The sequence below is a fragment of the Argiope bruennichi genome, chromosome 4, assembly GCF_947563725.1.
Source record: "Argiope bruennichi chromosome 4, qqArgBrue1.1, whole genome shotgun sequence".
Lineage (NCBI taxonomy): Eukaryota > Metazoa > Arthropoda > Arachnida > Araneae > Araneidae > Argiope > Argiope bruennichi.
This window is the reverse complement of record NC_079154.1, coordinates 74887082-74899929: the sequence shown is the minus strand read 5'-3', so window position 1 is coordinate 74899929 and position 12848 is coordinate 74887082. Positions and strand designations below refer to the sequence as shown.

Below are 12848 nucleotides of genomic sequence, written 5' to 3'. Positions count from 1 at the left end.
ATCCCTATTTGAATTTTGGGCAGTAGTAGAGGATGATTTTTCTGCACTAAAAACAAGTGCATTTCGCATTCCATTACCATTTTCAACACCCTACCTTTGTGAAACTGGATTTTCTGGTGTGGCTTCTTGGAAGACAAAATACAGATCTCGGCTAAATATAGAAAAAGAGCTGAGAGTGACTATTTCTAACATTAAGTCTTTCTTCGAAAAACTTTGCTCTGCAAGACAGGCCCAAGGAAGTCACTAATAGTTATTAAATTTGTTTTTAATTTAGTATATTTTGATTTAGTAAATTGTTTTATTTTAATGAGTTATTAAATATGTCGAAATGTATTTTGTTTTTTATGTGTATGTGTGCTTTCCTTTCAGTCAGTTAATCAATTTTTTTAAATAATATTTTTTCTTGGATATTCTCGCGCCCCCCTAAGGGGGCGCGCCCCACAGGTTGCGAATCGCTGGCTTAAATCGTGGTTGGCTGGCAAAATGTCAGAAATTCGCTGTCTTAATGAGTCACGACACGTGGTGGAATGATTGCATAGATAGACAGGTACTGGTTTATCTTAATAATTAGGACTGAAAAATAAATCAATTTTAATTATTTTCTTATTACTTCTAAATTATAAGATCCTTAAAATCATATAGTAGTATTGTCAAGAGGGAAAACCTAAAGAAATTATTTATTAGTCCTATAATTAGGTACTTTATTATTAGCACCAATTACAATTTTCACGTATACCCTAAGTTATTTATAGGCATTCTCATATTGTTTAGTTACGTCTCTCAGTCACATCTCTCTTATGCTTTTGTTTTAAAAAAGTATTTTATTACTGAAGAGAAAAGAGAAAATCCTAAATATCTGATATTCAAAGAATTACTAAATTTTCAGACTTTTTTTTCTCATAAATGGCATACTTAGTATCAACTTTAAGAGTTATCTATGTAGAAACAAACTATTTTTTTTTACCCAAAAGTTCGAAATATCAAGGTATAGCTTAAAATAATAAGAAAAACTAACATATACCTCTTCCTTAAATCTATGCTACTTATAACACAGTCTTAAGCATCTAGACACTTGAAAATTTTGAAATACCCATTAAACAGAAAATGGAAGCAGATGTATTTTATGAAATAATTATAAAGTTCCAAATTAATTTTATTTGTTTCTACCAAAAACAATCATAGCTGGAATAAAAGATGTTTGTGAAAACATGAATTCAAATTATACGAATATTCATAAATATAGCAATATCAGAAATAAAATATAAGAACAAATAAAATGTGTGGGAAAGAGTCTAAACTTCGAATTCACTGGAAAGCTTATGTTATTCATTATACACATAAACAATGAGTTTAAGTAACTTCAATTCATTAGATTAGTTTATCCGCAGTCCAAATTAATCTTCTGAACAGAATGCTTATTTAACCCCAAAAAAATCATTGATAGATGCAAGTGAAAATGAGAGAAATTCTGAATCAGCAGTTCACATATAAAATAAACGATAATGATCCAATAAAATACATATAGTATTATGCAAAATAAAGTTAAATTAGGAGTTTAAAAATCAACAAGAGTAGTCTCCTTTAAACGTTCGCACATTATCTAATAAAAGTTGAGGATCATGGACAAGGCTGTGAATATACAATGAAGACTCAGATTTTTAAGTTCAAAATGCTACGAATAGACTTTTTTGCTTCTGAGTATTAAAAAAAATCGTATAAGTTGCATATAGGTATTTTGGACCCCTTTTCTTTGAACAATTGAAATCAAATTTAATATAGAACTATGTGTATATTCCGAAGAACATATACAACCTTAATTTAATCGCGTCATTCCATTTTTAGTAATCAAGCTTACATGCATGCGAGAACACAAATGCATTGTTATTTGCATTTTGTTACAAATTTGATACGATCCACAAAGATGCCAAATCTGCATATTAAATTTTGTCTGTTTAGTTCTCCACGTTTTGTAGATATAGTTTTCAGTTATACTTCGATAACAGAAGAAAGAAGTACTCTCTGAATGAGTTTCGCTGGAAAATTTGATATAATTCTATAACTGAAATGTAAAAACCGAGTACTGAATTCATTCCTCTAACTGAAAATGCTGTTGAGTTGTCATGTTCCTGTATATTATTCAAAAAATGTGCTTCTTTGGGCAGAATTCGCATGCATAGAATGTGGACAATTATCGGAATTTTTAAGTTAGAATTTATCTTTATTACAATACTTTCTCTTTATTAGAGAAAATAATGATTATTTCTTCAGATGCGGAAAATAGTGAATAAAATTATATGAAAATATTGAATCTCCCGGCTCATTAAATGTGATAATTCTCACCAAATTCAAAATTAGGCGTAACACTGAAATCCTTGGTCCCTGCGTGATTTTTCATACTAACCGATAAATCATACGATTTGTTATGAAATATACGATTAATAATATTAATGCTGGAAGATTTCTGACTCTCGTTTATCGAAGCTACGGCGACCGTGCAAGACGACTGGATAATACTGCGAAATTTCTTCCCGCTTTCGTTAAAAGTGATTGATTGAATGAATGCCCTAGAGTGCTTTGTTCCCTAGATAGACTTTAAGAATAAACGATATTTCTGAGAACTCTCAAAGGATATACGCGCATACATTTGTTTAATAGCCGACAGTTAAGTGGTATCTTCTTTTATATATATCAACATTTTAAGAATCTTCTTTTGTATATCATCCTTTTTTTGAGGGGTTAAAGAATTTTTCTTATTTTTGAATGAGGTAACTCAGATATTCCAGCATTTTGAAGTACCAGAACTATCTTATTTTTAGGAATCAGGTAATTAAAGTTATCTACATAATATATTTTTCTTTTATTTGTCTATTTGATTTTGTCTTTTTTAAAAGCCAACTAATACGAATAAAATAAGTCATTAAAAATGAGCATTTCTTGAGAGAAGAATGCTTACATTAGAGCATTAAAAAAATGCAATAACAGGACGTTTTGATTAACTGCTTTCCATTCTAAGCTTATTAACAGAATATCTATTTAATCAAATATTTAACAAAATTTGCAATAAACACAAGAAAAAAATTATCTTAACAAAAATTTTTATTTCGAAGTACATTGATATCAAATATATAATAATGTCACAGACAAATTAATATTAAAGAGAATTCTGGAAAGTACTTAAACAAGGACCTTAAAAATAATTATTTCTTTAATAAAGGTATAGATTTCCAGAGTGCTCATAAAAATAAAGCAATCTACACTATACTCAAGGTTAGATTTATCCGGGAAATCCTTAGCATTCCGCTTGATATTTCAAATTAATTAGTAAATCAAGCGATTTATAAAATTTGCATCTATGGCATGGTCTCCTGTGAATGTCCGTTAAAGGCCAAAAATAAAAAAAGAAATTAGCTAGTTATTGAAAAATGAATGTTTCTTGATCGAAGAACCTTACATCTAAATATACCGAAACCCATATCCATAACAATGGCCCGCATACTATATGCATATCAATGTCATCTTTGAGGGTGGCACTTAAACTCAGGGTCTTTGATCTTCCCACATTTCCCATTAAAGTTCTTTGCTCTCTTGCTTATAGTCACTCTTTTCTTTCCCTTGCTTGCCACTGGAAATCATCCAACTTGTTACTCTCTTTCCGGACATGACTTGTGATTGGGGGAAGGGGGGTTGAAAAAAAAAGGAATGAGGCAGCCCCGGGTCTTAAACATGATTTATAGTGGCAGCGATGAACATTTTATAGGAGACTACGATTTATGCTGAGCAGCAAATAAGGAAGAGAGCAGGAAGAAAATGTTGGAGCGCTAAGTAACGTGGACTCTTAAACATCTCAGTTTAATGGTCTGGATCGGCAAACATAACCCCTCCATCTTCACGCGTTTAACATTTTGCCGTTATAATATCTCTCGTGATTAATGATGAAATATCCTTTTACGAGGTATGGAGCTTTCCCCTCCTAATACTCTTTTTTGTGGTGGTTTGTTTTCGTTAGGCCGCTGCTGTTCTTGTTTGTTGCCTGGGTTCGTTGTAATGAGGGTTTTTTACAATGATGTGTTTTCAGTAAGGCCACTAAAACCAGCTGAAGCTTTTAATAGAGTGCTTTGAAAAAATGCTGGTAGTAAATTCTATTAATTAAGGAGTGCGTTTGCAATGTTCTTCAATGTTATATCATTTATTTTGCCCGTAATTGAATATAAAAAAGCTATGAATCTTTTAATGAGTTGATAAAAGTGGATATACTATACGATGAGTGGAAACATTGTTCTTTTTTTAACAAGCGGAATCTGAAAAATTTCTGAAAAGTAAGAATAGGAGATATTAAAATGAAATATTATCTTTGCTTATAGAATAAAAATCAAGGAAACTTCAGCTATAAACTCAAGAATTTCTTTTCTTATCTCATTAAGCATTGCATATTTTATTGGTTTTCATGTATTGCAAATAAATTCCTTTCAAGAAATAGGAAAGCAAAAACTTTGTTACATTGTTTTGAAGAATTTTTTTTTTCCTAAAATAAAGTCTTTTTGTTCATCACAAGTTATTTTTGTAATATGTAAATTTCAAGAAATTTGATCAGATTCCCATTAATATTTTCTGTGCTTTCCTTTTCTCAACAAAAATGGCATAAAAAGAATTTTTTTTTTGTAACGGAATAATCACAACTGTTATCAAATTTACTTATTCGTTATAAATTATATTTTAATTTTATATCTGACAAAGAGTTTAAGCACCAATTATAACTTTTTAATCCTAATGCTTCTTGTTAAACAGGAGCTATGAAATAAAGAAATCCCACAGATTTTGATTGCACAGGATGATTTAAATTTGCATGTGAACTAAAAGAGTAATACCTGATTTTAACAGAGAAAAATAGAAAAAAAAAGCATTAAACAAAGAAAAAAGCTAAATTTCCAAAAAAAAAGCACTTTTATGGCCAAGATTAAAAATTGATGAATTTAAAAAATAAACAGAAGCAGAATATAAAAAACAGTGAGAAATTTAAATAAATTTGTAAAAAGAAATGAAGGGACTACAGATTATGAAAAGAAAACTTTTTTTTGTAAGAACACAGAATTAAATAGAAAAATGTTACCCAAAACAAAGGTTTATTTTACCCATGGGATGCATAAAAATTAAATCTTAATTTAAAGGTGGCATTTATGCTATTTGGTTGCAAATTTAAACTCTATCTTTTCCAAAACAAATACTCACTCTCTGGAGTAGTTCTGTTGGATCGTTTTCTCAAACAGCAGATAAAAAGAACACAGCATAAGAGAAACAAAGCCACCGCTCCTACTGCTGCAGGAATCCACCAGGACTTGAGGATGTGGAAACGATTCTGTCGGTCCTTTGGGGATAGAGATGGAGTCGCAACATCGGGAATCACACCTGAAATAAACATAGAATATGTTAAAAAGAAAAGAAATCATTGATGTATTTAATAGAAAGAAATGCTTTTGTCTCACAAATATTTAGGTAGTTTTTTTTTATAAAAAGACTAACAATTGAAATTGATTTTATGTCACAACTCGCCGTATGTAGGCTGTTCAATAATCATAAAATAATGAAAATTAATAACCGGTACTCATTACACGAGTGCATTTATCCTACCATTTCTCTAGTCTTCAAACACATGTGGGAATCAATTCTTGACAGTATTCAAAAACACCTCCATGGCTTTTACCACTGAATCTGATGGAAAATGCTAACCCTTGAGGAGTCTCCTCAAATTCGTAGAGTAAAAGAAATAAATGTTGCTAAATCGGAATTATAAGGAGGATGAAAGATGCGCAGAACTATAATTGATAGGTCATGACCAGATTTAGAATTCACCGAGAAAACACACGTGGAATATATCTGTCAGCAACATATGATGACATCCAAAGAACAATTAACTTTTTATAACATGTGTCTTAATGTGCTTCGAACAATAAAAATTCTTCCACTATCGCAACAATTGTGTTGATATTTAATTCCATTGTAAAAGTCACTGGAGCACCGGAAACACTTTCTTTTAAATTCGATTATGTTCCTCTTTAAAATTTTAAAAAATATTCTTGTCGCCCTTTGGGGATAATAGACATAGCTACAAGCTTCGCATATCATTGCATAGGCCTTAGAGGAAGACATTTCAATGCAAAAACAATATTTAATGTTATTATTGTTTGTGTCACACATTTTTAATATGACAAAAGTGAAACTATGTGTACAAATGTAAAATGTGGGATTACGTATACCTGCCCGGTTGTCAATGCCCTAACAGTAATGGCATAACTGTTTGTTTCTACCGTCAGTTTTTCACTCATTCCGCTATGCATGCCATATTTAATTTTTGGTTTCATGGCACAATTTTGGAAAATTCTTTATAGGAAGAGTATATGTTACATGGATCTCGCAAAAATTCGTTAGGGTGTGATGAAAATTCATTACAGGAAATCAACCTATCGCAATGGGTCTCATGAAAATTCATAACAGGTGTCCAGAAAATTCGTTAAAGGAAGACTGTCCATTGCAATAGATCTCAGGAAAATTACTTATTTGTGTCATGAGAATTCGTTATGGGAATATTACCTATTTGCAATGGGTCTAATAAAAATTCGTTACTGGAAGACTGTTTATTGCAATGGCTCTTATGAAAGCACTTTAGGAAAATTTGTTATAGGAAGGCTACATATTACAATAGCTATCATGACACAACCTAGGAATACTATTTTCAAATTTTCCTTTATCAAAGTGTGTAGAACCGAACGCCGTATATGTTCAAATGAAACATCATATATTTATATATAACATTTCATTTTTATTATCTTTTGAACATGATAATTAGAGTCATTATGACTGGATTTCAATGTGCAATAGCTATAATGAAATAAGAATGTGTTACCAATTTTTTTTGTAGTTCAAAGGGAGTGGAACTTTTAGTGATGGTTAAAATTTTCATTTCGAGGTATTTTTCATAGTAATAAAGAAAAAAATGTAATTTTTGTTAGAGAAATTATATCTTCTTTAAAAATAACAATTTAAGGTTTACCGATAGCTATAGTTTTGCAGATAATTATTTATGGGTGATAATTATTTTAAACTCAAAAATGCTTATTTAACTTAAATAATAACATCTCGTTGAACATATCAAGTTAATTGTATTCTTTCGTTCCTTCTTTTATCCTCGTAGATTCAATCTTAATGAAATAAGGTATGGAAATATAGGAGAGGAGAGTGGAGTATAAAAATATCTCTCCCTTAAATGCCCAGGTAAAAGAATTTCACTTTGCATTCTGGTTTGCAGATATGATTTTTTTTATAAACATATAATAGCATTGCAAACAAATTAATCTTACAAGAAAAATCTTTAAATTAATTCGGCTTCTCAAAGAAAAAAAAGTTTATTAATAGTTTTTATAATTATTGATAATAATAGTTAATTTCAGTCAAAGCCTAAATTTCTTCATATATCGGATTCATTTTTGAACAATTATTTATTTCTCAACATATTTACTCTGCTATTCATTTCATTTTATAAAATTGTTCTTAAAATAACAAGTAAGAAATATTGTTCTAAAGATGTTTCAGTACTACAATATTAATGACTATAGTAAAAGACTCGTTCGTTATTTTATAATGATAAAAATTTTAATTATATTTCTATCAAAGATCTTGCATAAATATATGAGGTAATGATTCATATGACACAAGTATGGCAATAATAATTCATATTTGTTTATATATGATACATTCATACGATATATTATTTATAACAGTTTTAATTAATTTGTTATTTATTTATGTTTAACATTTAAAATTGAGAAAAAAATTCACAATGAAATAACCGGGTATTCTATGAAATACATGATATGACAGTACAGAATTCGTTTAAATTTCAGATGGATATATATTTCCTTTATCATATTCGTAATTTTATTTAAAGTCAAATTAGTAGATATAATTTTAAATCTTAATAAATATAATAGGCATACTAAAGTATTTTGTTTTCCAACATATTGTGATTTTTTAAACCAAAAAATATTTTCACATAGTAAATGCGATTCAAAATATTTTCAACCAAAAAGCAGGAACAGTCTCTTCTGAATATTAAATAAAAATACTTTATTGTTTATTATATTCCCTTTAATTTTAGCAAAGAAACTCGGCATATTTTTAAACTTCCAGCTAGAAGAAAAAGTAATCACATCTGACTATTGAATAAAAGTACTTTATTTTTCATTATACTGTTTTACACACTCGGTAAAAAACTCAGCATTTTTTATAATGATGTAATCAAACCATATAACTTATCACCAAAAATATTTATTTAATACAACCATTCTCCCCTATTACATTAATACACACATAGTATTAATGTATCAGAGTTGCTTCACCATTATCAAGGCTTATCTTCCATGAACCCTGATGTCACGGTATTTTATGAACACAGATATCCACATACTTTAAATTAATGATTAGAATTCGCAGCAGATTGTGCTTTGCATTTTAGTATGATAGGAAACACGAACCAAGCTCTCTAAATTACATTCAACTAGACATAGAATAACAGTTAATGGAGAAGCATATTGTGAACAGAGACTTGCAACACAATCTAATGTCAAAATACATACTCTAGATACTTACTGCGTTATATAGCTATAATTAAATAAGATTTAAACTACGGTTAAAGATTGATTTCGCAATGTGAATTTACATTACAGATATAGGTACTTAAAGATACATAAAGCTTGTCATCTATTGGGGAATTGTTTGGTTATTAATGCTTCCAAATAAATTGAATATCTTGCAAAATGTCAAGATGATATTTATAAGTATCGAAGGATAATCCGGAACTCTTCGTATTTAGATAGTTTAGATTTTAGATAGGTGCATTAAAAATACTTAGAATTTTTATAAATATAGGAAATCGATTATACATGAAATATTTTGGTATAACTTTTTGTTTTACTGACATAAATTTCTAATGGTATTTTTAAAAATCATATATTTATGTTAAAGATTTTTGGTGCCATGAACATTTCTTTAAATAAATTTTCAGTTGTATTTATAGTTATGATATTATTTGTCATATACACACAATAACACTTAAACATTTTTATTTAATTTGAATTTTTCGTATTTCAAAATTTTATGTTTCTTAAGACGAATTTTTGATCACTCTTGTATTTATAACTTTATTGTTTTTTTAAATAAAGAATAATTGTTCCTTACGTTTTACAAAATAAAAAAAGCAATAGAATTTAATAATTAATTAATAAGGTAATTAATAATAAAGTAATGATGTATAAAGTGTTACAATTAATTATTAAACATTTATATTTTCAAGGTAATTGCAAATAATATTATCAGGGGTACATAACAATAAAGAGAAATACTTAATTGTTTTTATTTAGAAATATTTAATAGGTCAAACTTTCGAAAAATGATAACATCTAATCTGTAATCAAGTTCCTTACATACATTTTGAAGTTTTACACTTTCTTTTGTGCTTAAATTAACATTGATAGTTCTTTATAATCAGTGACTGTTTTCAGTTATAAGGGTTATATAAAACCCATAGAAAGAAATCGCATTAGGTAAGATCCTGGAATGTTTGTGGTTATATGACAAAGTAAATCAATGTTATCTGCATGTCAAAATCAGCATTGTGGAATCTCTTCGTTTAGATAGGTTATAAATATCCAAACTCTCATATAATTGAAATATAAAATTCATACTCTTATATAAAACCCATAGAAAGAAATCGCATTAGGTAAGATCCTGGAATGTTTGTGGTTATATGACGAAGGGTAAATTAATGTTATCTGCATGTCCAAATCAGCATTGTGGAATCTCTTCGTTTAGATAGGTTATAAATATTCAAACTCCAAACTCTCATCTAATTGAAATATAAAATTCATACTCTTCTCACATAGTTGAAGAAATAAGTATATATATTCCAACATATCTAGACAATTACCATCTGTACAGCAATGTTAGAAAAAATATATGGGACATTATTTTCATATATAATTATTTATATTATATGTAACAGTTTTAAAAATATAAATTTTTAAAATCTGGTTATTCATTGATGTTCTGCATATTGCTTATATATTGCAATCCTCGAGTCGCCATTGCAATCGTTTTGAATAAAATAAATTGAGATTCTGACATTTAGAGTATAAATCATTCGCAATCAATTCACTAGTAAGTGATATTTGTGAGTTTAATATTATAATTTTTGTCCTTTGTAGTGGTCAACATAATTAATCTATTTCAAATTTAATCATGCATCGAATTTCGCATGTCACTATTTGTTGAAGCTTCATTCTAACTATTGGAGATATTGAATGTAATAATTTGTCTAACTCTTGGAGTGCAGACATCGAACTATTTAAAGCATATTTGATTACTTTAACACTATTTCGCTGAGATTTCAAACCTTTCAACGGACATGCCATTCCATGTATTAAATTAAAGAATGATTTAATATATTGCCAGAGACAATATAATTATAAATTTCAATATTTCTGATAGGAAATCAGCATACACTACCCGTATATACATTCGAGCACATTCACAAATTTATTAGATAAACTCAAATGAAGGAAAGGATTTTAATTACAGTTTGAAACTTTTCATCTAAAATTTACTTTCATAATTGATCCGAATGGAAATGGGTTGAATTTAAATGTAATGTTAGGAATTGTCACAAATGATTTAATGCGATTCTTTAATATGATTTCATATTTCATTTAATTCCATTCTCAGATTTTGTACTAATGTTCTAAAAGGAAAATGCATTCGAACTTTGAAATTAGAAAACACTCACAAGAATATATCATATATCGGTGTATAAAAATATATCATACTTGGATTTTTTAAGGGATAACGACTTTCTTTTTCGGAAAGGAGAAAAAGCTGAAGCTATAGTCAAAAATATAAATTTTAAAAAAATTAAAAGATCATGAAATGATTCTTTTCATTAATGAATCGTGTTATAAAAAAATACCCTTATTATATAAATTTAACGAGGAAAAGTAATGAAAATTCTAGAATGGAGAATTCTGTATTTCAGACATGATAGAAACTGAAAAATCAATTGAAGTGATTTCTAGTTTGAAATTGAAATACTCCTAAATTTATGTCTTAAAATAAGTTATATTGCACCACTTACTAATAAATCTTGTTTCAAAAACGTTATAAATAAAATATTTTAAAACATCTTAAAAAAACTGGGAAAGAATCGGAAATAATTGTTAGAAGACATTTATATCTTTTAGTGTTTTTCTTTGAGTTCTGTTTTATGAATAGCAAATTTCTTTTGTTAAATTTTAACAGGTATTTTTTTTTCATAAATGACAGCATTTTTTAGAATTATTTTTTCAATTCTTTATTTTTTTAGTTCATTAGGAAAAGAGTGCAATTTAATGATTGTAAATGATAATGATGCATGATTGTAAATGAGCACTAGATTCTTAAATACTCTCTAATTCTTAGTCATTTCAGTTTTACAAAATCTATAATGAAAGATTCAAAACGATATTAATATTTAAATATAATATCAATACAAAATGAAAGATATTGAGAAGAAATGAGAGACGTATTTACTCAATTAAGTGTCTTCTGTAAATGTTAAAAATGCATTAAATATTTCTTAATAGAAACGGATAAATATTTCGTAACAAGAGAAAATTATTATGTATGATTCATATATAATATTCTGCTAATTCTATAAAGCATTCCATGCCACCAGTGATTAAATACCTTTCCAAATTAATAAGATAATTTCCAATTTAATAGAATATAAATTAATAAGATATTTAATCAAGCTTGTGATAGATAAGTTACAGATTATTCAGTTCTTTGTTGTTACACTACTTAAGACAGATTATTGTAAGGAAATTCTGTGTAAATATCTAGATTAAATAACCATTTTCTAATTCTTAAATTTTTAATCTCATAGTTATTTACGCTAGTGAAACAAGCTTCGTTATGAAACATTGACACATTTTAGGGGAAATCTGATATTTGTTTTATAACATAAGCAAATTTTAGCGCACTTACCATGGAACTTGCATCAATTTACGAAATTTCTAAAGGGATAATTTTTAGTACGCCTTTAAGATATTCTAACAAGGAATTTCATTTTTTTTTACTCTCTGTTCCCTCAATCTAGCTCCAGTCTTGAATTTTAATCTCATATAATAATAATTTGTATTAAAATTTCGTTTTGAATTCAATCTGTTTCCTAGAAATTGTGATGGAAATAGTTTATGAAAAATACCTCGTAAATAATATTTATTACGGGATAATTAATAATGAATGTATGATTAATTCTAAATGCCTTAAGTGATTTGTAATACATTTAGAAGCAAATAAATAATTGTAACTTGTTTAAATGAATGATTACAATTCTAAAAATATTATTAATTCAGTCCTTTGTCAAATATACAATAAAACTTTAAAATGCATTATGATTATAGAATACCCAAGATGTATTTAAAAAAGGTTGCAAAGATTATTTGACATGCATTTAATTATATATATTATCTTGTAAATGCATTTATAATTTTACTTTCACATTTGTTAATAAAAAATAATATTTTCGTTATATATTCGCTACAATAATATATTCGTTAAATTTTATATACGTTCTTCGTTCGTATTGTATTACATAAAATAATACAATTGTTAAATAAAATAGATAGCATTTTGGAATGAAGGTGTTTTTTTTTCGAATGATGTGAATTGTACTTTATGATAATCAACTGTTTCTGAAGAATGTCGAAATCAAATCTAAATAATACTTCTGAATATTGTTATTTTCAATGCCCGTGCGGATTTTC

At 27.8% G+C, this 12848-nt stretch overlaps 1 protein-coding gene across 1 annotated transcript in view; it reads right to left on the bottom strand.

Annotated features, from left to right (window-relative positions):
• LOC129966074 (nephrin-like) overlaps positions 1–12848 on the bottom strand; it is a 679668-nt gene that overhangs the window by 110681 nt on the left and 556139 nt on the right. The window contains exon 17 of the mRNA XM_056080443.1: positions 5227–5403. Coding sequence (XP_055936418.1) covers positions 5227–5403 — 177 coding nt within the window. The remainder of the gene's footprint in view (positions 1–5226; positions 5404–12848) is intronic.